We start from the raw sequence: 26,075 nt of genomic DNA, 5'->3' as shown, positions 1-26,075 counted from the left end.
CACTGCCACCCGCTGTCTTGACAGCAGTGGGGAGGACAGGAAGGATCTGGAGCCAGCGAGGGCTTGAGGTTACAGCTTCTCCCCACACCAGGCCTGGGCAAAGGCCTACCGGTGTGCAGAATGGGGGACGGTGCTGTCACTGCTGCCACAGCCCTTGCAACGCTGGCCTCTTCTCACCTGGCTCTTCTGGTGGCCGGCAGGAGGACGAAGCTGAGGGTCAGATGCGGTGTCTGCGGCCTCAGGTGGTCCTGGGAGGATGACATTGGACATTTCTTCTTCTGCAGAGCTGAGTGTGGTTGCGTCCACCTGGGATGATCGGCTGCCTCATCACACTGGGGGTGGGTGGATATTTAGTGTTGAGCTACCCGGGGACATCAGGGTGAGGGTGTCTATACATTCAAAGCTAGGGTGCCCTAGGAGAAAAAAAACCCACTAATTCAATTAAAACCCTGAGCTAAAACCAACAGCCTTACATTACAAGCATAACACTGGTGCCCAAGTCTACAGGGCTGCATTTACAGCCTATTCGCACCAGCCGGCTGGATCCAACCCCAAGGTCTTCGTGCTTGACGACTGTCCTGAGAACAGAAGGAGCACATCCCGAGACTTGCCTGGGAGAGCTGGCCTGGGACACAGACCACTCCAGAGCCTACCCCAGGACCATCCTCCTCCAGCAGGGACCCATCCCATTTGCTCTTCTGAGCCAGCCTCCCTGTGACTGTCCCTTTGTGCCTCTGCTCCAAGGGGACACAGCTGGCTTTCTCTCTTCTCAGCTGCCATCGCCCTTCTGGTCTCTTGGGACGGCGCCACTCCACACCCAGAACGCACTGAGGAAGAACTTTGTGTCCTTAGCCCCCACTGCCTTCTGTCCTGGACCCGAATACAATAGGGGGAACCGTGTGAAAATGCTGATATCTGACCACTTGGCCTACAAAAATAGCACTTTACCATAGGTCAAGCGAACTATGGTCCTTTTGTCTGAAACTTCTTCCTGCTAATTGCAGTAGGAAAACAGAAAGAAATAAAAATAAAAATAGTGGGCACATAGACTCCCTAGAAATTTTAAAGGATAGTTTTTTCTGGTAGAATCTGCCTTTCCCAGATCCATGATTAATAAGGAACTCTGAGGACGTCGCCCAAGGCTACCACGCTGTCTGGCTTGGAAGTTGGACCAGGCAGCCTCCCTCAAAGGTAGCTGGGCCAGGCCCAGCCACAAGGAATTCCCATCCTTCATCCTCACGTCTCAGTTCCCTCTTGTCTCTCCTTCCTGCTGGACTTTCATTCCACAGCTGCCTGTTGGTCCTGCCCTGCCCCTCCCCACCCCCGGGGGCCCCCAGAGTCCTGGCTTCCTGTCTGACCTTGCCCTCACCTCCTCCCCTGTCCTGGAGGCCCCTGGGTCCAGCCCCCTCCCCTCTCCCATTTCTCTCTGTCCTGAGTGTTTTGCCCACAACATTTCTCCTGGCTGGGCTGATAAGCCCAGAAAAGTTCCGTTTCCTTATTCTACATTGTGGCTTTCTGTCGCGCCTGCTCTGTCCTGAAGTCTGGTGTCTTAAACAGCAGGGGCCAACCTTGGGAAGCGCACCAGGCTTGACTCAGCCGCCCCCCATCTCCCTCCTCCTGCTGAGCCCCCTCAGAGTTAGTTGCTACTTCAGGCCTGAGTCCCCGCTGTCCTCCCTCTGAGTCCTGCCCTGGCTGCCGGGTGCTCAGGCACCTGCAGGTGCTTCATTAGCAGAGGGCGGAGAGCGGCCAGCCCCGCCCACCTGCACCTGCCTCCTCCTTAGGGTCTCTCGATCTCCCCAACACACACACACAGGGGTCTCCAGGCTTCTGTGGAATTCCTTCCCGGGTCCTCACAGGGAATCTGGTGAGAGATCAGGGAAGCTGCCAGGCAGAGCAGGGCCACGGGCCACGCAGAGCTGTTCTGAGATAGAGCATGGCTTGTGCCTTGGCAGTGGCTGCTGCCCTGGGCCCCTCCCAGGCCTGGGCAGTAGGAGTGTTGCCGAGTCATCCTTGTACCCCTGCTGGTCCCAAGGATGCTTGCAGATGTCACAGCCTGCCCCCTGCCACTTGGCCGGCAGTGACCAACCCAGCCAAGCTGCCCAGTGACTCCTCTTTTCCACATACAACTGCCACTTGTTCATTCACTGTTCATTCATTCACTGGAATGTTCTGAACACCTGTGATGTGCCAGGAACCATTCTAGGCCTTAGGGACATAGCAGTGATAGGACAGATGAGGTTCTGTCCCATGGAGCTTACAGTGCATGGGGACACAAGTAAACAAGCCAGTGATTCTCAAGGTGGGTGTGCATGAGGGCCAGGCATGGCTTGTGTGTACCAGGCTGGGGTGAGGTAGCCAGATGTGGGGAGAAGTGTTTAGAAACTTCTGTCATAATTTGACAGAGACATTTTCTGTTTGTTGAGTAGAGTAAAAAAAAAAAAAAAAAAAAAAAAAAAAAAAAAATTCAGGCTTCTATTGTTTATCATTTTTGATTTCATTTTGCTAGTAATTCATTTTTATTATATTTTACAAAAATATAGAACTGCAATGGATTGGGAATTTAGAAAAATTCAAACTACACCTCTAGAAACTTTGAGAAGCACTACTCTAAACTACAAATTGCAATTCACACCATGAAAGACGTGGTAGGGGAAACCCTGGTCTGAGCAGGGTGGCTATTAAAGACACCCAGATTTGGGGTGAACACAAGGCAGACACGTGCGGCATTGCCCTTCCTTCCCGCCCCTTTCCGGTTGCAAAGCAAAGGGCAGCTCCGTCCCGACACCATTGGACAGTTCAATGGTCAGACCCGGAAGGACACTGTGATAACAGTATCTCAACTAAAGTCCAAACCCTGAGACAGGCTTTTCAGAACAACTTTTTTATAAAGGTCTAGCTTGCAAACCCTTTTAAAGAAACTTTTTGTGCCTTGGACACTTACTGACTGAAACAAGATGTTGCCAAGACGAAATTTGATTTATAGAACGGTTTCCTCAAAGATACTACATTGTGCAACCAGACCAAAAAAGGCAAAGCGTGGAAAAGGGAATTCGAATTCATCATTTTTCTGAGAAATAGGACTAGGGCCTGGGTCATAGAAAAGTTGAATTATGTGGCCTTCTAGTAACTGAAGTTTGTGTGCTGAAACAACTAAGTGGTGGTGGGTGCCCTTGACAATGATACTAAGGCTTCACAAAGTTCTAAAGTATCTTGTAAATCTCCAAAAGGAAAAGCACACAATTTTTCCATAATTTTAGAATTGTGGTTTCTGTATTCTCTTTTTTAAAATGAGGTAAGCTATAATTGAGAACTATTTAACAGAAAGGCATGTATATAAGTCTTTAACAACTTGACCATGTCTATAATTAAATTACTATATTTCTTCTCTTTGCATTCTGCTACCTTGTCAGAGAAGAGTTTGCTAGGTCACTTTTGTTGTTGTGAAGATCTTTATATATTACAGAAAGTTACTGAAAATTATTTGCAAAAGATGATTTAGGCAGGTTCATTTCATTTTATTTTTTGAGACACAGTCTCACTCTGTTGCCTGGGTTAGAATGTTGTGGCATCATCATAGCTCACAGCAACCTCAAACTCCTGGGCTCGAGCAATCCTCCCAACTCAGCCTCTCTGATAGCTGGGACTACAGGCGTGCACCACGATGTTGGGCTAACTTTTTCTATTTTTTGCAGACACAGGGTCTCGCTATGTTGCCCGGGCTGTTCTCAAACTCCTGGCCTCAAGTGATCCTCCCACCTTGGCCTCCCAAAGTGCCAAGATTACAGGTGTGAGCCTACAGTGCTAGGATTACACCTGGCCCACAGGTTTAAAATTGATCCAGCCCCATAACCATTTTTATTCTTGTAAAAGATGTGAAGAAAATTTCCTAATTGAGTTTGAAAGTTTAAGTCATGTCATACAAATAAGTGATTTCTGCCTCCTGTGCCTTCCAGGAAGCTCTTAAGACTGATTTACCTATTAAACAAGTCTAAGTAAATGCCTATGAAGTCATGGCCTGTCAGCTATCCAAACCATACTTTGTAATTTCTCTGAACTTATTTCATTATTCTGAAAATAATCATGGAAGACTCATTATTACTGTCTTGAATAATTAAAGCATAAAATGCATACTAAAAAAATAAATAGGTTATAATACTTGATATTGACAAGTGACCAGTCACGTTTTGCAGGTGGGTAAAATTGAAGCTACCTTCCTGGCAATTTGCAATAGGTAATGAAACTTTAGAAATTGTATATCGCTTACCCTTTTAAAATCTTTCCTGAGGATATAATCAGAGATAAGGACAAAGATTTTTGTTCAAGAATATCTGTCATTATGACATTTATAAAAATGCAAACTTAGAATGATCCTAAAAATCCAGTAATTGGGACTTTGTAAAATAAGTGATGGTGCCTCCATAGATGCAATATTATACAGTCAAATGCTCACAATACAATGTTATCTTAAAAATGAGGCACAAAAAATAATATTTACAGTGTGATCCCACTTATTTGTTAAATACACACACAGAAACACAAGGATTTATCAAGACTATTCAGGAATAATTTTCTTTGGGTGATGGATTATAGGTGATTTTAATTTTGTAAGTATTCTCTATCGCAGCAGTCTCCAGCCTTTTTGGCACCAGGGACCATTTTCGTGGATGACACTTTTTCCACAGACTGGGGAGAGGGGAGATGGTTTCGGGATGATTCGAGTGCATACATTTATTGTGTACTTTATCTCTATTATTGTTACATTGTATATATAATGAAATAATTATACAACTCACCATAGGTTGGGGACCCCCTGCTCTATAGTTTTAAAATTCTCTACAGTGAATACATATTACTTTTAAAATAGTAATGCTTATTAAAAAACAATAATAAAAATATACTGAAAGTCAGTCATCAGATACCATTCCATATTTATCACTTATGTAGATTTAAAATGTTATACTATAAACATGAAACAACCTTAGCCAAACCTTACAGACTTTTAATCAAGGGTATTTCTGACATAGTCTATTGCTGCATAGACTATGTGGTTGGTGGGCTTCATCAGTGCCTTTCAATCACATGAGTTATTTGACACATGACATTGTCATGATTAACTCAACATGAAAAATCCTATTTAGCCCAATGCATTAAGTACCACTAATCTTATTGGTGACAAGAAGCTCCTGATAAGGAATGGGTTGAAGAGGTGAGAACGAGGGCAAGTTTTGGGATTTAACTTCACCGAAACCATTTTCTTTGAAGGATTGGATATCTGATCCGATGTCGTTTACTTCAGATCTTTGAACAAATCATTACACAGGTATGTTTGGGAGGGAAGGAGTTAAGCCTAGAAACAGTGCTTGATTTAGGATTTGTTTTGGAATCACTTATCTATTGGGTTGCTGACAGCAATAAACATTTTCTAAATTCCTAAAGGAATGAAAGTAGATTGTCATCCAGCAAGAAGGTGGCAGATGAAACTTGGTTATTTCTCTATATTCATTCAGATGAATGTTTGAGTTAGGAAAAAAAAAAACCCAAACCAAAACAAACCAGATAAAACTTACCTTTTAAATGTGTCATGCATTCATCTGCTCCCGGTGTGTGGTCCTCTCCGATGTCCAAGATGGCCTATGGAAGATATCTATTTTGTAAAATAAAGTTCAAAAAGGCAAAGATATCATCAACATAGACCAAACATACAATAACTCCTGCAAATGGATTGTCAGTAGGCATTGACGTACATTTGCTGTTTTGGCCAGGAAGGAGCAGAGTTATTCTCAAGGTTAAGTAAAGGTCATCTCTCTCTGCCATGCTGTCACTCAGTGGCGATGGAAAAGCAAAGCCTGAAGTTGGGTGCCTGGAAATTTCACTTAAGAGACAAACAGCCCAGTCTGTGTGTTCACTTGGGTCATCTTAGTTAGTTTTCCCATAATTGTACTAGACCAGTAGTCAAGTGAAACGCCAGATTCATCATTGATAGAATCTCTGCCCTGGATTGACGGTCCTTTAATGTGTGTGGCTCCCTGGCCAGAGGCCATTACTCCTAACTGCCTCTTTGTCTCGCAGCAGTTCATCGATCTTGCACACACACCAAATTTAATCTTTTAGATGATGACAACAAGGAATTGGAGCTGAAATACCTATCAGACTAGTTTCATAAACTTCAGTCACTTCAGGAAAAAAAAAAAATCTTAAAAGACTTAACAAAATTTGAAAGTAGAAAGCAAATAATGATGGCTTTCTAGGAATTTAAGGTTGTTTGTTATAGGCTCTCCATATTGATAATTCTAAATATCAAGGTCCTTACACTATTTGCCTCCTTATGAACAAAAGGTCATACCTCTCTTATTGCACTGTCAAAACAATTTGATGGCAACACTTCTGATGATTCCTGATGTGCTAGGCACTGGGCAACCAAGATGAATCAAACAAGTCCCTGCAAAGACAAGTAAAACAGCCATCTGCCTTGGGGCCAGCGTGTGTACTGTAGGGTACATTCGGAGTGAGACAGAAGCCCACCTGGGTGCTGGGTGGGGCCAGAGAATGAGCAGGGAAAAGCAGTGAGACCCGGGATCAGGCTTTGTGACTTCCAGAAGTCTCACCCACTCCTCCTGATTCAACCCTCAGGATAATCGAGGTGGGTATCTCCATCTAACAGGTGAGAAACAAAGGTTTTGGGAGTGAACTCTACGACGGCCTCACACACCAAGTAGGAGGTGAAGCGAGGATTTGAGAACCAGCGTCCAGAGCTGCTGTGATCCAAAGCTCAAACTCCTAACCACACATGCTCTGTCCCCCGGGGAGAGGGGCGAAGTTGGAAAGGGCCCCCGTGAGTTAGTCCTGCCAAGCCGGGGTGATGGGGCAGCAGGTGGGGGCAGGGAGAGAGAAGAAAGGGCATTTCCCCAGACACATGGAGCTGCATGAAGGTCCCTGTCACCCAGCTGGTGGGGACTGAAAACCCTGAACTGTGAAACTTTACTGAGATTTTTCTTTTTTTTTCACGATGGAAGGGACTTTCTGGAAACCCAGTCGCTTTCTTGTCCGTCCCAGCTGCTTGGCAGCCCCATTTGTCGGGCTGACTTTGTAGGTATGGCTCAAAACTCATTCCATTTCCCCTGTTGACTTTGCATGTGCAAAGCGGTTTCTTCTCTCTCAGATTCTTCTCAAAGCTACTGCAAAAAGGAGTGGAAGAGCAGTTTAGATTTCAAGCTTCAGAGATAAGGCAGCCCAACAGCGTCAAAGCCTCTGTCTGTCTGTCCATCCATCCACCTTTTAGAGCCAGGGCACAGCAGCACAGGACTCTGGGTGGACAAGCCTTAGATGTCCTTTACTTCCCTCCACGCCCATCCTCTCCACTTGGGTTGATCACTCTTTCCATAGGGATTTATTGGGTGCTCTCTTGTGGTCTAGGTACTGAGCCAGGCCTTGGGGATCAGGTGGCAAAACAGACAGGGTCCCTAACCTGGTGTAGGTTGCACAAAGGGGTAAATGCTGCAGATGAGAAGGGAAGGATGTGCCTGGGGGACCTAAGCACCCTGAAGGAATCTCGGTCTGAAGGCAGAGGGGAAAAGGGAGTGCAGGAAGGGTGTTTGAGGCAGAAGAAACAGCAGGCACAGGCCCTGAAGCAGGAGGGAGCAGGGCCTTCTGATGGCCCAAAAAGAGGCCAGTGTGGCAGGTTCCGGCCCCCAACCCGGTATAAAGAGCCCTTACTAGTCTCCTCTCTTGGAAGTGTTTAGACAAGAGGCTAGTGAGAGTTATACTGCTGGGAACAATTGTAGAGACCTATACAGATAAATAAAGAACCCCAAGTGCATTTGTAAGTATCGCTGGATGACAGAGAGAGAAGCGGTAAGGTACAGCCGTGTGTCATGTAACAAAGAGCATGCATTTCGAGAAATCCTTAGGCAATTTTGTCGTACAAACATCATAGAGTGCACTTACACACGCTGGATGCCTGCTGCACACCTAGGTTGTGTGGTATGGCCTGTGGCTCCCAGACTCCAGACCTGAGCAGCATGTTACTGTGCTGAACACTGTAGGCAGCCGTAACCCATCGGTAAGTATCTGTGTATTTAAACATAGAAAAGGCACAGTAAAAATACAGTATAAAAAAATCTAAAAAATGGGACACTTGTATAGGGCACTCACCGCGAATGGAGCTTGCAGGGCTGGCAGTCGCTCTGGGTGAGCCGGTGAGTGAGCGGTGAGTGAACGTGAAGGCCTGGGACATTCCTGTGCACCACTGTAGACTACGAACACCGGACACTTAAGCGACACTAAGTTTCTAAAGACAATTTTCCTTTCTTCAATAATGAATTAACCTTAGCTGACTGTAACTTTTTGACTTTCTAAACTTTTAAATTTTTTTTAACTTTTTGACTCTTGTAATAACAGCTTAAAATACAAACACATTGTACAACTGTACAGAAATATGTTCTTTCTTTATATCCTTATTCTATAAGCTTTTTTTTTCTATTATTTTTTTACTTTTTAAACTTTGTTGTTAAAAACTAAGGTACAAACACACATTAGCCTAGGCCTACACAGGGGCAGAATCAATATCACTGTCCTCCACCTCCACATCTTGTTCTGTTGAAGGTCTCCAGGGGCAATACACACATGGAGCTTCATCTCCTGTGACAGCAATGCCTCCTTCTGGAACACCTCCCAAAGGACACGCCTGAGGCTGTTTTACAGTTAACTTTTTGTATAAGCAGAAGGAGTACACTTCAAAATAATGATACAAAGTATAGTAAATGCACAAACCGGTAACATAGTTGTTTGTCATCATTATCAAGTGTTGTGTGCTATACATAATCATATGTGCTAGGCTTGTATACCACTGGCAGTGCAGCAGTTTGGTTTACACCAGCGTCACCACACACAGCAGTAATGTGCGCTACCACCTTGCGATAGCTGTAACATCATTAGGTGGTAGGAAATTTTCGGCTCTATTATAATCTTTATGATCACTGTTGGATCTGTAGTCCGTCGTTGACCAAAATGCTGTTACACGGCACATGGCCATAATAGTTAGACAATATTCCTTCTTTCTTCTCTCACTCTCCTCTCTTTCCTTCCTTCCTTCCTTGCTCTTTCCCTCTTCTCTTTTTTTCCTTCCTTCCTCCTTTCCTTTCCTTCTCCCTCCTCTTTCACAATGGAGATTTCTGATCTGATACTGTTGAAACGTATGGCAGCGGGAGCTGCCAGATTTGGGGTATTCAGTGGCATGACCTTGTTGTTGGGGACACGGGTTTCCTACCCTGCTATGTCACCCTTAGCACATTGGCTTTCAGTCTCAGGCTTGAGGGAATACCTTTCTTTTTTAGTTTAATTAATTAAATTTTCAACTAGACTTTAATATATGATGATTGCAGTGGGCTGAATAATGGCCCCCAAAGATATCAGATCCTAATCCCTGGGACCTGTAAATGTTCCCTTATATGAAGGAAGGGTATCTAAAGATATAATCACATTAAGGATCTTGACATGAGACTACCCTGGATTATCCAGTCATAAGTGTCCTTCTAGCGGAGAGGCCCAGGGAGAGTTGATACTGAAGAGGAGAGGGCGGTGGGACCAGTGAGGCAGACATTGCAGTGACAGGTCACAGGCCAAGCAATGCAGCCCCAGAGGCTGGACAAGGCAAGGAAGAGATTCTCCCCTCAGCCTCCGGAGGGAGCTCAGCCCTCTAACACCCTGATGGCGGTGAAACTGGTCTCAGGCTTCTGCCTGCAGAACTGTGAGAGCATACATTTCTCTTGTTTTGAGCCATTGGGTTTGAGGTAGTTCGTTACTGCAGCCCCAGGAAACAAATGCAATGATGGACAAGAGTTGGCAGGAGGTGAGCACAGGGTCCAGGCCGTGACCACCATGAGGAACAGCCGGGGGTGCAATGAGGATTTCTAGGACTCCAGGGCCGACTGAAGGCCAAGCATGGTTTTAAGCATCTCATACACTTTGTGTTTCCCAGGAGTCTGTGAAATGAGTGTTGTTTTATAGAGGAAGGAACTGAGGCTCTGAGAAGTAACGGACCCTGCTAGAGGTCACATTGGAAGGACGTAGTGGCGCTGGGATTTGAACTCAGGTTTAATGGATGCCAAAAGCCCATGCTTTTTTTACTTTGCTCCCTGGAGGTTGGTTACTTGATGCATATTTATTCACTATTTGAACAAAAATATGGAGCCTTATTAGTATTCAAATTTGCAAATTAAAACTACACACCATTCCTTTACTTTATTAGCAAAAGTGAGACAAGTGGTGATTAGCGAACCACTTTCCGGTGTCTTGCTCACTCTTCACTGCTCTATTCTGGGCCACCAGGTGCCTAGTTAAAAACAGGGAACTATTTCAGAGGAAGATGGGAGAAAGGAAACACGGAGATGCCAAAATCTCTCCCACTGTGGGAGTGGTGGATGCCCAACCCCAGCAGTGATGCCTGGGGGTCCTGAGACTGGGACACAGGGTCGGAGGGAGCACCCAGGCTGGGGGGCCTTGAATAGGGTAGTGGGCTGGGTGGACACAGAGCTCTGAGCCTGGTGAGCTTGCGGTTTGGAAGGGAGGGAGAGGAGGAGGTGGAACCCTTGGCCATATGGGCCTGGAAAAGGCACAAAGGCAGGCACAGCAAACACCATGGATTAAAAAACCAGTATGCTTTCCCATTTTCTGGGATAGAATAAACATAAACAACCCAAGGGAGGGTGAGGAAGCCTTGTAATAAATGATTCTGAAATTTTTGTCAACAATGGACAATGGGAAATCAAAATATATTTAGTCAGATTGGGGAAAATGGAACACTGTGACATTTCACATACTCCGTTTGAATTTGAGGAGCAATTCATAAGGGTGAAAGGGTAGTCCCCATTGTTGGTAAGTTACAGGGAGTAAACCGATAGCGCCCTTTGGAGATCAGCATAGTGTCACATGTTATGTGTCTTAAAAATGTTCAAGCCCTTTGACCCTGTGATAATTCCAACGTAAAGAGCCTAGCCCACGGACATGATTTCACAAAGCTTATCTGCAAAGATGTTTTCTGCACCAATTGTTTAAAATAGAGGAAAACAGGAGACAACCTAACTTGCCAGTGTAGGGGACTTGTCTTTCTCTCGTGGTTCTGCGTCAGTGATTGAAGCACTTCTGCCTTCTTGTGCAAGTAGTCGGAGGCTGCTTCTGCCTTCTCTCTTCCCCATACTCTTCATACCCCTGGGAGGAAGTGTAACTCACCCGATGGGTAAAAATGGGCCACGGGTGGCTGCACAGGAATTGTGTGTTACCTGCCTGTCCCTCAAAGATCCTGTGCATGCAACTGGTCGGGCCACGTCTTGTCTGTAGGTCTGTGGGCCCAGCCCTCTTCATACATCCCCAGGTCTAGATTTAGGGAAGAAAGCCTGATTTTGGCTTCAGGTTTATGCAGCATTTGGCTCCATCCGTAATAGGGTGGATATTGTATTTTAATTCTCACCAGGTGCTTAAGTCCTTCACAGAATGGTGGTGGGAGGAGAGTGATTGAACTTCCCCCATGACATGCCAACCCATGGTACATTAAGTGAGAACAGTCATAAGGGGTGGCCTTAGAAACCAAAGTGTCATAAGGAGAGATGGTTCTCTTGGGGCAGCGGCAGCAGCTGATACAGGCTGACTCACAGCTGCTTCTAATATGCCAGGCCCATGTAAACAGGCTTTATGATACCAATGGGCCACTCGGCCAACTGTGGTGCAATTGGAGTGTGACATCTGAGTCACTGTGAGGCTCTGGCTGGCATCTTCCTAGCCACATGGTCCCCTGTGACTGTAACCTATACAAGAAGGGCTTGCGCATGCTGGATTTGCAGAATTAGCCTACGGCTGGTATTGAATTATTGGACAATTATTTCCTCTGAATCATGTGTAATTCTTAGTCCACAGATGCACTTGCTCAAGAATTATAACTGTTATTTTCTATTACACCATTTTTACTGACTCAATGATTCCTCTGGTCCCTAACTGAGGTTTCCATGGCATCTCTGGCCTCTGGGACTTACATGGCACTGAGGCACAGAGGGGGAAAGAACCTCTGGTCCTGGTTATGGGTCCACACACGTAATCACTGAGACATCCACTGTTCTTGTCCACGTGGGCCCATTCAGATTTGGTGGCTGTCTTAAAGTGCTGTTCTTTGAAAAGTAAACTCTTTAGGTTAAGCCACTGAAATTTTAGGGCTGTTACCACGCATGACTTAAAACTGTCCTGATTAGAAAAGGTAGAATACATAATTTTCCTCCTACCTCAAAATAGTAAACAAGGCCACAGTTAACCCAATCGTTAAATTGAGTGACTGAGAACATGACAACTGCCTGCCTGCCGGTATCCCTGTGAGACAAATCAAGAATTTCTCATTCCTCTCTTTTTCTGCCTGCCTTCCTGCACCTTCCAGCAAATCTGTAGTGTGGTTACTGGCTGCTGGGTCTGTATTGTACAATGTCCTCGGTTCTGGGACAATTGCTGTAGAAGTTGGTCTAGTTGGGTTTTCTAAGCTCTGTGGGCACGGGGCTGTTAATATGATATTGTTGTGTATCCTACTGACTCTCTGAAAAAGTAGGAGACACAAGAAATTTTGGGTTGGATCAATTTGCTGAAGGAATGCCACCCCTTCTAATGAGGGCCTGAGTGGCAGCTTCTTGAGGAAACCAGGCATCCGACGGATCCTTTTGACTAGAACAGGTCAGGTCAAGAAAGTAGGAATAGCAGAATTTTGGATTCGAATTCTGTTGGCTTTTCATTAGGTGATTTCATATTTGGACTTTTATTTCTCCCTGGGAGCTTAATCACTGCAGCGGGTTTTGTTAACATTTGGAACATTTTTGTATTATTGACCCTTTCTATTTAGAGTATTTTATGCTATTGTTTGGGCTCATTGCAAAACAGTGTTTTTCAAACTTTTTCTTAAATTTGGACATGCATTATTACATCATGGCCCTAGACTGAAGTACCAATTTTACAAAATAAAGACAGCTTAGCTGGAGTTCCCAAAAGCAGAGCTGTGACAAAGGTTTGCAGGTAGGCAGTTTACTGGGAAAGCGATTGTGTGGAGCAGGAGTGAGTAGCAGAGAGAGGAAAATGGCATCAACCCACACAGGCATGTGTGACTGAGCTCACCGCTGCCATGGCAACCGCAGCTCAATTCCACAGGAGCTTCTGAGGAGCTCACGGAATGGAGCGCAGAGCTGTCTCCTTGGGGGCTGGGCGGAGGTGTGTTTATCCACTGATGCCTGTCTCATGTTGGGCTCCAGGCTGGTCCTAGGTATGTTAACCCCCACCTTCCAGGATGTACCACAAGTGGCAGGTACCGCGTGATCTGGTCAAAATTTGCACGGAGCTGTTTGGGGCATTAGTGGCTGGAATAAGAGGTGCACAGAGAGGGTCTGAAGTGGCCATGAGAGGTTTCAATCAAAATATTTGCCCCCACTAAGTGAGGTGCACTCTGACATACCCTATTCTACTCTAGTTCATCACTCTCACACACACACTGGCTAGCTGAGGCCCACTAACCAGTGGTTCTCAAAGTCTAGGGTCTGGAGACCCTATCTCGGGGGGTCTTTGAGGTCAAAATCATTTTCGTAATAATGCTAAGATGTAATTTGTCTTTTTCATTCTCATTCTCTCATGAATATGCAGTGGAGTGTTCGAGTTTGTGGATGTGTGGTAATGTAACAGGTTGAGTGCAGACGCAGATGTGAGAACCCAGCTGTGTTCCATTAAGCCAGACACTAAAGAGATTTGCAAACATGTAAACAATTCTACTTGTCTCATGAAATTTTTCTGGTTTGGAAATATAGTTATTTTTCATAAAATATATATTTATGTTAATTTCATTGTCCTTTGGGAATCAGCTTATTGTTACAGCAATGATTTGGGTTAAATGTTTATGTAACAGAAATTTTCTATTTCTTATTATGTGATAATAATGTGATCAGTAAAATTAATTTTATGACAAAAAGTAATGGGTTTATTATTTATCAATATTTTTTAAATCTCCATTTTAATTTCTAAATATAACCCCCCACACAAAGGTCTTTGGGGCTCTTACTCTTTATGGGTTAAAGGAGTCCTGAGAATAAAAAAGGTGGAGAATTGCTGCACTAAACTGACCGTGACCCTCAAAAAAATTGCTGCCCATAGTTTGAAAAACACTGGTATAACCTTTTATGCACTGCGAGCACAACGTGGTTGAGAGACAGGACGAAAAGTTAATCTGAGGTTTAATGTCTAGTGCAGTACTAGAGTTAAGGTTCTATTCTGACCCATTTTTCAAGTCTTCTGAGGCCCATTGCTGGTCCTAGGGGAGACAAGGGAATACTGCCGATGTGAGCAGGAGTCTCACCAACAGGGGGACGGAACTGCTCCGACAGCTGCTGGCTTTCTCTTCTGAAGGGGACAGCTACTGCCCTGCTTGACCACAAGCTCAGTTAAGTCCAATCGTGTAAGGCAGTCATTCTTGACCCTGGTGGCGTATTAGGAGTGTCTGGAAGGCAATAAAAAATTAACCCTGTCTAAGTCCCACTCCAGACCAATGAATCAACATTTCTGGAGGCGGGCAGACACTGTTTTTTTTTTCCCCTTTTTATTTATTTATTTATTTATTTATTTTTATTTATTTTTTTTTTTGTTGAGACAGAGTCTCACTTTGTTGCCCAGGCTAGAGTGAGTGCCGTGGCGTCAGCTTAGCTCACAGCAACCTCAAACTCCTGAGCTCAAGCGATCCTACTGCCTCAGCCTCCCGAGTAGCTGGGACTACAGGCATGCGCCACTATGCCCGGCTAATTTTTTCTATATAGATTTTTAGGTGTCCATATAATGTCTTTCTATTTTTAGTAGAGACGGGGTCTCGCTCAGGCTGGTCTCGAACTCCTGACCTTGAGCAATCCACCCGCCTCGGCCTCCCAGAGTGCTAGGATTACAGGCGTGAGCCACCGCGCCCGGCCTATTTTTTGAGATTAATCATAATAATTTATTTAACCCAATATATCCAAAATATTATTTCAACATGTGAACAGTATAATGTTATTATCAAAGTTTTTTTTGGTACTAAATCTTTCAAAGTCACTCTGTATTTTAAGCTTCCAGCACATCCCAATTCAAACCAACCTATTCCTTGTAGCCCCAGTAGCCCCACGTGGCCAGGGGCTGCCTCATTGAAGTTCACCTCTGAGGGTTCTGACTCTAATGACCTCAGAGAGGTGAAGGGCCTGAATCCACCTTTTCTGCCAGAGGGTAGGCAACACCCTCTTCCTGCCAAAATCTATTCTTAGGCCCAAGGGTGGGAGAGACAGTGCCCAGAGGGAGCTACAGGAAGAAAGTGTCCACAGGTAGATCACCGTTTCCCACCTGCTACTTGAAAGGGGCCCATCCCCCTTCCAAAGATCAGACAGTGAACAATGGACAGGGCGGCCCAGGAGAAGGAAATACATGTCTTTATATTTATCCACAGCCTTGACCTCCAGAAAGTAGATGTGGGGAAAACAGATTAAAGGAAAACTTATTTTGCAATTTGGCCTTGGCCCTAATTGTCAGGCTGTGGTTGTCTGTTTCCTCCCGTGGTATGGGGAACTATCTGGTTTTAAGCACCAATCACAGGTGTACATGTATATATGTATTTCTGTATAACTCAATACCATCTGACAAGAGATCCAACTTTAAATATGGGGAAAATAAAATCAGTATGTATATGGTATCCTCTGTTTGCCAGTTCGCTAATAATCAACCTGTCATTGAATCCTGGCATTCTATCTGCAGTGGGTGTACATATTGGTTAGTTACTGCTGCTTATTAGCTTGTGATTGAGCAGCTCAGCAATTTAGTCTGTGCTCAGCTGGGCCATTTTCTGGTCTTGGCTGGATTCCTTCAGGGATGGGTGATCAGCTGTTGGTTGACTAGGCAGCTGTGCTTCTGTGGGTGAGCTGGCTGTTGACTGAGCACTTTGGTTCTCCTTCCCATGGTATCTCATCCTCCAACAAGTTAACACTGCCTTGTTCTCATGGGAATGGCAGAGTTCATTTCCTGATCTCTGGGGTGTCCTGGTGTCTTTTCTATGAATTTCCCAGTGCCTGTTGGTCACAGGGTGACAGAGGCTGCGGCAGAGCCACCTGGACCTCCCAGAGCAAAGGAGAAGGAGCTTAAGATGGACCTCAGCAGGAGGGCTGAGACACAAAGAGAAACAAAGGCCCAGCCAGATCCCAGAGGCCACACCTTCCTTTCCTGTTGTGTGCCTGATTTTGTTTTTTTTCCCTTTTTAATTCAGGTGTAACTTACATCAAGACCACAAATCTTAATAAATAGCTCCATGATATTTTAAAAACATGTATTATACCCATGTAACCACCATCCAGATCAAGACGTAGGGCATTTTCAACTGACCAGCAGGCTCCTTCATGCCTCCTAGTTAACACCCTGCTCTAAAGGTAACCATTCTTCTAATACTTAACACCATACATTAATTTTTCCTAATTGTGAACTTCATATAAATAGAATCATACAATATACATTTCTTTATGTGTGACTTTTTTTGCCCAGCATTATGTCTGTGATATTCATTCACGTTGTTAGCTACAGCAGTAATTCATTCTTGTTTGCATGGCTGTGCAAACAGACCACAATTTATTTATTTACTATTCTGTACTTTGATAGAGTTGGCTGGTTCCTTTAAACTGCTCTTAAGTGTGGTGACATGCTCTTACTATAAAATAACAGTGGACAAACTAACGAATAATAAGAGCAGATTTATGTCACCCATCAAGTCACCCAGCATGACTTACTGGGTAAGGATATGGTTACTGAAGTAAAAGTTCTGATTTTCCCAATTACTTAAAATTATTAGCTTTCTTTTCCTTTTTTTTTTTTTTGAGACAGAGTCTCGCTTTGTTGCCCAGGCTAGAGTGAGTGCCATGGCGTCAGCTTAGCTCACAGCAACCTCAAACTCCTGGGCTTAAGCGATCCTACTGCCTCAGCCTCCCGAGTGGCTGGGACTACAGGCATGCGCCACCATGCCCGGCTAATTTTTTCTATATATATTTTAGTTGGCCAGATAATTTCTTTCTATTTTTAGTAGATACGGGGTCTCGCTCTTGCTCAGGCTGGTCTCGAACTCCTGGCCTTGAGTGATCCACCCGCCTCGGCCTCCCAGAGTACTAGGATTACAAGCGTGAGCCACCACGCCCGGCCTCTTTTCCTTTTTATTTTTTGCAGAAGGTATAGTTAAATTTGCATAAGTTAAAATGTGTGACTTCACTTCTGTGTGGAAATAAATGCACATGTATATATCCCAATGAAAAAGACCAGCCAGATTAGTATAGAGATTTAGGGTACCAAAAGTTAGTGCTAAATAAATTTAGATTTTGTCCGACTAAGTGTGAGTGGACTCTTGCTAAGTTATATATGGTTTAAAAAAATATTATTTCTATCTAAGCTTCTTAACCTTACACAAGAAACATCCAGATATTAATAAGGCAGTATCATTCAACCTAACTCACATACAAAATCCTGCAGTTCCCTCAACTGAACTTCCCCAAATATTGTCCAATTCAATAAAAGGCATAACCATCTACCTAGTTCTTTAATCCAAAACAATCTTGGAATGAACTTTGATCACAATTTCTCTCAGTCAGTCCTTCCTATCCTGTCCCATACCCCAGTCGGCTGTCTCCAAAACATGCTGCAAAACCATCCACTCCTCCCCAACTCTATCACCACTCTGGTCTAAGCAGCAATCATTTCTTGCCTGGATTAATGCAATAGCTTCCTAATGGTCCCCTACTGCCATACTCTTGCCCCATTCCCAACTCCCTTTCCAAATCTATTCTCTATCTACCAGTCAGAGTGACTTTTTAAGAACATAAATCAGGCCATGTCTCTCCATTGCTTAAACATCCCCAGTAGCTAGGTACCTGCAGTGCCCCAAACTCATCACACTTAAGTCCAAACTTCCTCCGTTGCCCTACAAAAGCCTTCATGATTCAGGCTCATCTCAGACCACATCCTCCCACGTTCAGAATGCTCGAGGCTCACTGCCAGTCTTCTCTCTATTCTTAGGACATACCCAGCTCCTTCTCACTTTGCTGTCTCTGCCACTTCATACGGAGAAGTTCATCCTGCCCCTGCAATCTTTATATGACTGGCTCTTCTTTTTGCTATTCAAATCTCAACCCCAACTGCCTCTCTCTGAGAGGCCTTCCTTGACTACCCAATCTAAAGTAATCACCCCTTTGCTTTCTAGAACATCATACTATCTTCATTCTCTGCATGATACTCATTACAAACAATATTTTATTTGCTTAGTCTGTGTCAACCTGCCTCTAAAATGTAAGCTTTCTGAGAGAGAATCTTACCATTACTACATCTCCAGGGCCTACAGAAACACCTAGTACCTAATGAATACTCAACAAATATGTGTGTCTTAGATATGACTCTGATGGCACAAATCATAAATGTACCCATCGCCCAAATGTAAGAGTCTGAATTCTGGACGCCTCAGGACAAACAGGAGGAAAGACACAATCATCTTTTGCAAATTACAATATAAATGCCTCTTGGGAGGAATTTCTTGATTATACAGACACTCATTTCTTAAAGTCTGGTATATGGTAATGTAGTCTTTTATTTATTCTGTCCATTAATAACTAATACTTTAAAACATTTTCAATATTAATTGAACTTTAATAGAAGACCAACTTACTTTTTTTTACATCTCAATACTGGGTATTAGTAAGAGAGATGGTCAAAATAATTATGTCAAAATTATGTTAAACATTTATAAGTAAATGCTTGGTGTTAGCATGTCTACATACAATTCAGCTTTTAGTGTAAAGGTCTTTGGTTGCAAGAAAGAACATTTGATTTACTTCACTAATAGGAATATCTCTTAATGCTGGAATGGCGTCGTCTTGGTATTTCTTCTGCTGTTGATTTTTAGCATAATTATCTGTAAGAAAAGAACAAAAAGCTCTGTTAACCCAAGCAATTTCTTCTATAGTCTCTGTGGCTAAAGGAGACCCACCACATAGTTTACTAGGCTGATGTTTTGGTAATGACAAACACCACGTTTAACATAATTAAGTAATTTCTTAAATCCTCTCTTTAGAAGAAATGTCCCCATTAAAATAAAAATGTAATCAGCAAAGTAGTTTTCTTATCTCTAACTTGGAAAGAAATTAATATTTCATTCAACTGTACAATGGTGGTTAAAGTCTCATCTGCACATATCCCATGGTGACAGAATCATATCTAGGCCTTGAAAATGTATTTATATCAACACTGCAAAACTAATAAGTCATTCGGTGTAAATATTCATACAAACTTAACAATTTCCCCTCTTTGTACAAATTGTCTATTTGCTGTACTTCCAGTCAAGGATGCACGGAATACAGCAGGTTATTAGGAATGAAATTTAAAAATACTATAATTGATTTTTCTGAATACATTGTATGAGTTGATGAATAAAGGTTTGGAATAGTTGAAAAATCACACCAGGGAACTTAAAAAATACTTTACTTCCTAGAATTTAAGCAAGCTCAGAAATCCTAATTTATCTTAATCTTTAGACTTGAAATGAAAAGACTTAAAAAAAACATAAAACCACAAAAACATGTTGTGACTCTTCTATCCACATAATTGGACTAAGGTGTCCATATGATCCTGAGGATACACACCCCCAAATCCCTCCTCCTGAACAAGGTCTACATGTACCTTTTTGTCATCCCTTTATCAACAGTGCCTATTTAGGACAAAAGAAGTTTCTCTCAGGCAAAGCTGCTGAGGAACATAGTATATACACTATAATTTATCAGAATTTATTTCCTGTATAACTAGCACATACTCATCAGAACTTATTTCCTTCATGTAAATATTTCCTTTTGTATAAGCTTTTACTTATTTCTCTAGGTTCTTTTTATTGTCCCAATGTGTGTCTTGCAGCCTATTCTTGGTTGCTTTTCTGGATAAAAATACTAATACCCCACTCTTCCATTCCCCTAGCACTTTCCTGTTATTATAAATTTACCTGTGATTGTATGAATGGAGTTGAGTGGAGAGGTACTCATCATGTTGATTCCAAACAAAAGCACATAACCAATTACTATAGTAATAAGGAGATAGACAGGTAATGCCACTGCCCAGTATCTGCAAAAGAATATTGAAGTACATAACAGACACCTTAAGAGGTTATAATTCTCAACAGTCACAAAGTTAACATATTTTTTAAACTAAATTTAATTTTTATTAAAGTAATATATTAATATGTACATGAGAGACAAATTGTTCTACAAGGCTTATAATGAAAGGCTACAGTTCTCTAGCCCACTGTCCCAACCTTGGAGTTTCACTCCCCAAAAAGAACACTTTTAACGTTTGTTTTTTCTGGTACTTACTTCCTCATTTCTATATGGCATGCTCATATTATTATTTCTTGATTTTTTTTCAACTTCAGACATTTTCTGTATACTTCCTAATACAGAGATGAGGAATTCACCTCCTCTTTTCCTTTTCTATGCTTACATCACAATTTCTGGTTATATCAGCAGTTTTTAAAAGTTATTGTGACAATATATAAAAATGTTTACAACTGAGAACCTTAGTGTATTTTTATGTTTCCTTGTATAACTTTTTGTTTTTTGTGGAATTAGTAATTATATGGTTTTTGTTCATTTGCTTGGTGTCCTATGTATCTATCAATACTAGAGCCTCAAATTCTCTGACAGGACTCTATTATGCCTCTCCATACTGTTAAGCATATTGAGTGCTCTACCTTGCCATGTTTTATTGAGTGCATTAATAATGTCCTCCCCACTCTTTTCTCTTTCTGAAACTTCTAATAGTTAGATTTTTAGCCCTGTTAAACTTTCCTCTATTTTCTTTTCTTTTTTTTTTTTTTTTTTTTTTTTTGAGACAGAGTCTCACTCTGTTGCCCAGGCTAGAGTGAGTGCCGTGGCGTCAGCCTAGCTCACAGCAACCTCAAACTCCTGAGCTCAAGCGATCCTCCTGTCTCAGCCTCCCAAGTAGCTGGGACTACAGGCATGCGCCACCATGCCCGGCTAATTTTTTCTATATATATTTTTAGCTGTCCATATAATTTCTTTCTATTTTTGGTAGAGGTGGGGTCTCGCTCTTGCTCAGGCTGGTCTCGAACTCCTGAGCTCAAACGATCCACCCACCTCGGCCTCCCAGAGTGCTAGGATTACAGGCGTGAGCCACCGCGCCTGGCCAACTTTCCTCTATTTTCTATTTCTCTTTTGTTTTACTTTTTAGAGATTAGGTTTATCTTCCAACCTTTCAATTAAAATTTTAATTTTGGTTATCATGTTTATAATTTAAATATAGTAATTCCCTGAACATTTCCTTTGTATAGCATTCTGTTCTTGTTTCAGAGTTATAATCTTTTCTTATGTGAGAATTTTACATTATTTTACAATTTTTTTCTGTTCCTTGCATTATGTCCATTTCCTTCAAGTTTCCTTTTTCTTTTCACTTTTGTTTCTCAAGTCAGAGGTTTTCCTTCAATGTCTGGTAACTTTTGGCAGTTCATTCATATTTAAAAATGAAGTGCTAACAAGCTAATTGAAAGTACCGTGGGTACGGGTACGTATGTGGGCAGCGATGGCCAACTGGTGAGCCTCACTAATAAGAGACTGGGCCACTTCACTGGAGTCCTCTATCTGTCAGGAATTACAGATACTTTCTCTTGGGCCGGTCAGCTTCCTCAGGAAGGAACCTCCTATCGTTTTCTGGGAGGACGAGGGTGGTATGAGCCTGGGAGCCCGGTGAGGGAAGGTGTTGGGGGAGGGGTAGACCTTATCATTCGGCCACACAGATTTTCACTTACTGGGGTGGGGGGAAGGTGCCTCATTTCCCTTACTCCCACACTCAGTTAACCCTTTTAGCCTCCAGGCTAGAGACTGTCACTCAGCCTTTGCAGAGAGTAAAATTCATGTTTTCTGCAGAGGAAGGCAGGTTTGGTCTCCCAGCTTTGAGGGCGGAGGGAGGAAGATTTGAAGGTCTAATGCTCTTTAAACATGTTTTCAGTCCAGCCCAGAATTACCATGTTAAAGAGGTACCTGGTACCTCCAATATCTGAGCCATTCTGGAGTTCTAGGGCACAAACATAGCTGGCTTCCCTACTTCAGCAATGCGAAAAAAGCAGAAACTAAGTTACCTCTCAGGTATCTCAAACCACTTTCCCAAAATTGATACTTCTTATCTGCTATCCTATTCTTTGCTTCTATGGGTTTATACCTTAAAAAAAATTTTTTTTCCTAGAGGGCCATTTTTAGCAAGATCTTGGGAGAAAATGGAGATAAATGTGTGTTAATTTCACCATTTTTAATTAGAGGTATATCAATAATGATCTTTAAAAAGCTTTCAATTTCTATATGGCTATTCATGAATTTTAAAAGAATAAACATTTAAAGATTTGAGTAGTCTTAAGAAAAAAAATGATTCTTCAAAAACAGCATTAATTACATCCTGATTGAAGACATATATTAAACTTACTTTTGAGGCCAATAGGTTAAGCCTAAGGAGTTTAGCCAAGATTCAGGAATAAAAGCCCATACGAGATAAAGTACTATAGAAGAGGGGAAAAAAAAACAGAGAGAGAAAAGTCAGTAAGGCATGCATTCAATCTATTAAGGTTCATTTAAACAAAAAAGTTTCTTTGAAGCGTCCCGGATTCACTTGGAAATGACTGTTCCTTCCTTTCAGTTCTTCTAGCTCTTTATTTGTACCATTCTTATATTTACCATAATTACCTTATTATTGGCCATTTTTGAACATGTCTCAACTCTCACACTATATTTTAAACAATTCAAGGGCACAAATCATGCCTTAGCAACTGCTGTAATCCTTGTATCACCTAGCAGTTCGCTTTATGTACAGTAGGCGTTCAATACTTCACCTCCACAGAGCTGAAGTAATTATAGACATTTAGTAGCTTAAAGGGGAATTTTTCGACTCTACTTATGATCCACTACATGTTGAGCTTCTGCCGTATCTCCCAGAGTACAATTTTATTTTCTGCAATCCCAAATCTTTGTTGTTTATTGTTGTCCCTACGTAATAACAACAGCTAAGTTCTAAGCACTCATTGTGAGTTAAGCACGGTTCCAAGCATTCTTTATACATTATTTCATATAATCCTCAAAACAATTCTCCGAAGCATGTGTGTATGTTTTACAGATGAGGAAATGGAATCTTATAAAGGCTGTATCATCTGCCCAAGGTGAGAGGCAGAGACGATTTTAAACTATCAAATACCTACATCATTGATGGTGGATTAATATTTTTAACAAATATTATATGGAAGAACTCTGTATGGTCGGAGTGTGAGAGATGGCTTCTGTCCTCCCTGAGCTTTAAATCTGGTGGTGAATAGAGAGGAGTAAATTGGTATTTTCATTATACTGTGATAAGTGCTCATAAATGAGTAATACAAGATGACACAAAAGCACATTAGAAGGACCTCCTTCCACTCTTTATCCTCTTCCTTCTTGCTTAATTTCTCTCCATAGCATATGTTACCATCTGAAAGTGTGTATGTTTTACTTATTTAATTTGTCCATTGACTATCTCCTCCCACTGGAATGAAAACTCTATGGAAGCAGGAAATTTTTGGCTGTTTTGTTCCACCCTGGCCTATAACAGTCCCTGGTACCCGGTAAGCACCCAGTAAATACCTGAATTAATTTTTGGTTGTGGGGGTTATGGGATTTAAGTCTTAAAGTCATTGTTTTATTTGTATAGTTTCTGATCCTTGAAACACTTTTTGAACAAGGATTTACAAAGACAATGATAACAACCGTCACTAACAGTTATTTAGTACTTCTTGTTCCTATGCATTGTCTTAAGTGCTTTACATAAATTACCCCAGTTAACCCTCACAACTGTCATCAGAGACAGCAGAGTGATGTCAGCCAGTGTGTCTGGGTTCAAATTCTAGCTCTATGATTTAGCATCTTTGCCACTTTGGGCATGTTATTTACACCCCAGTGCTCTCATCTTTAAAATGAAGACAATAATAACATTACCTATCTAATAGAATTGTTTTATGCATAATAAGCATTCAACAACCATCATTATCAACACCCTTTTAGAGATGAGGAAACTGAGGCTCAAAGAAGGTAAGTAAATGGTCCCAGGTCACACAGCTAATCCATGGAGAAATCAGAATTTAAACTCAGTCATAACTTCTACATTCCACAGACTGCTAGGCAACAGGCTGGCCATTAGGTCCATCTGTAAGCTGTACTGATGATGCAGGTTGATATTTTTTGGTTAGGGTTCAGAAGTACTACCACTCCACCTTTGTGGTTTCTACAAAGTTCCAGAAAATTCTACTGCCGGTACCAGATTTTTCTCCCTCATTTGCCTCATAATGTCCAAATCCTTTTGGGTAGAGACTTGGGGCCTGCTGTGTGACACTGGACATATTAGTGTCTCGGTGTCAGCTTCCTTAACTGTAAAATGTCATATTCAAGATGTAAAGGGCATATATTTCAATCTGGCTTCTCTAGCCTAATTCTCTTCACTCCCCGGCTGAAGTGGAGCCAAACTCCTCACTTCCCAACCCTCTCATGCCTTCATTCAAGGCCTTTCCACGTCTTCCCTCCATCCTACTTATTCTTTTCTAATCGGTGTAAGTGCCAGGGGGAGAGTTCTCCTGGAGAAAGCCAACTCTGACTTTCCAGTCTGATTTCAATGTCTCTGCACTGTGCTCCCTCGCCAGCATCATGCTGCGTGTGTTAACTGCGTATTTACTTCTTTGTCTCACCCACAAGACCACGACCTCCCTAAGGGCAAGGACCAAGTTTATTCATTTAGCCATCGTGTCTGGTACTGTATAAGCATTTGCTTGAGATTAAATCTCTTAGGCTAATGATGGCACACAGAACACTGAACAAAACATGAGTTCCCTTCAGGTTTTGTTAAAACGAGACATAGGTATAAAGAATCAACAGGTCATGTTGATTCATGCACATTCTAAGAAAAAAATGTTATTATTTCCTTGTCATTGAACAGCAGAAACAGCCCCTGGCCATCCATCAGGAAAGTACTTACTGAAGCCAAACTGGGAGCTTAAGAAAAGAACAAAGCCATAAATCGCTCTTTCTGGCAATGGCGACGGTGAATTTTCCACCATTTTCCCCTGTGGCTTTAGACACTGCGGAAAAGAACACAATCATCCGTCAGTGATTCACTCCCCCTCACCATTGGTCTATTATAACCTCATCGCTCCGCTATGGGCACGGCCTCTGCGGAGCCTAAGTGCCATCCCGCGCACACCCCCCGACAGACGCCCGCGTGCACGCGCGCTCGCAGGCTCCCAAGCCGGCGCGCGCACACCCCGCAACAGAGAGGAGGGCGGGGGCCGGGGAACAAACGCCTCCAGCTGGGCAAACTTGGCCTTCCTGCGGGAAAGGAAGGGCAGGGAATAGGTTTCCGCGGCGCCCACGAGGACGCAGGCCGGCTGGGCCAGGCCCTCTCATGGGGGCTTCTGCTGCTCATTAGAGGCAGGGTGGGGGAGGCCCTCGACCTTGGATCCTGTACTCCCAGCCAGGCCCCTCCGGACACCTCGGCCACCTCAGCGCTGAATTCTCTGCGCAAGCGCCGACCAGGCAGCCGCAGAAGGGGAAAATAAGAAAAATTGAGCGAAAGGCCGAGGCGTGACGGCGGCCCCCGCCCGGGCGCAAGCGCACGGCGACCCTAGTGAGGGGGGAACGCGCGAGCTCAGGGGCTGACGAGACCGCTCGGCCCGCGGAGGCGAAGGGAGGGGGCGGTGTGACGCGACTGCGCATGTGCGCTGCCAGCCCACGTGACGCGCCTGCCGCCTGCGCCGCCGCCCGCTCCCTCCGCGGTCTGGTTGACGTGGAGGGCCGGCGGTGGCGGCTGCGGTGGCGGCCCGCGTCCGAGGGTCGCGGGCGCCGGGCCCCGGTGAGTGCACAACCGGCTCGCGGCAGGGCTCCCGGATGTGTCACCTTGTCCCGCTGCAGCCGAGATGCCTGGGGAGCAGGGCCCTCCACACCCCCTCCGTGGGTGTGTGGTGAGTGTGGGTG

General features: G+C 43.4%; 2 protein-coding genes across 2 annotated transcripts in view; one reads left to right on the top strand and one right to left on the bottom strand.

The window, feature by feature from the left end:
• Positions 1 to 18,613: 18,613 nt before the first annotated feature.
• On the bottom strand, positions 18,614 to 25,641 carry PIGP (phosphatidylinositol glycan anchor biosynthesis class P). The gene is made up of 5 exons (XM_069474956.1): positions 25,594 to 25,641; positions 25,081 to 25,183; positions 22,519 to 22,591; positions 20,033 to 20,151; positions 18,614 to 18,955 (listed from the first exon to the last, which is right to left on the bottom strand). Exons 2-5 carry the CDS (start codon positions 25,160 to 25,162, stop codon positions 18,825 to 18,827), a joined length of 405 nt encoding a protein of 134 aa, XP_069331057.1. The 5' UTR covers positions 25,163 to 25,183; positions 25,594 to 25,641; the 3' UTR covers positions 18,614 to 18,824.
• A 353-nt stretch (positions 25,642 to 25,994) lies between these two features.
• TTC3 (tetratricopeptide repeat domain 3) overlaps positions 25,995 to 26,075 on the top strand; it is a 112,947-nt gene continuing 112,866 nt past the window's right edge. The window contains exon 1 of the mRNA XM_069474954.1: positions 25,995 to 26,062. The gene's annotated coding sequence lies outside the window, so the exon portion shown is untranslated. The remainder of the gene's footprint in view (positions 26,063 to 26,075) is intronic.

This window comes from Eulemur rufifrons, chromosome 7 (assembly GCF_041146395.1).
Source record: "Eulemur rufifrons isolate Redbay chromosome 7, OSU_ERuf_1, whole genome shotgun sequence".
NCBI lineage: Eukaryota > Metazoa > Chordata > Mammalia > Primates > Lemuridae > Eulemur > Eulemur rufifrons.
This window is presented reverse-complemented; position numbering and strand designations above follow the sequence as displayed.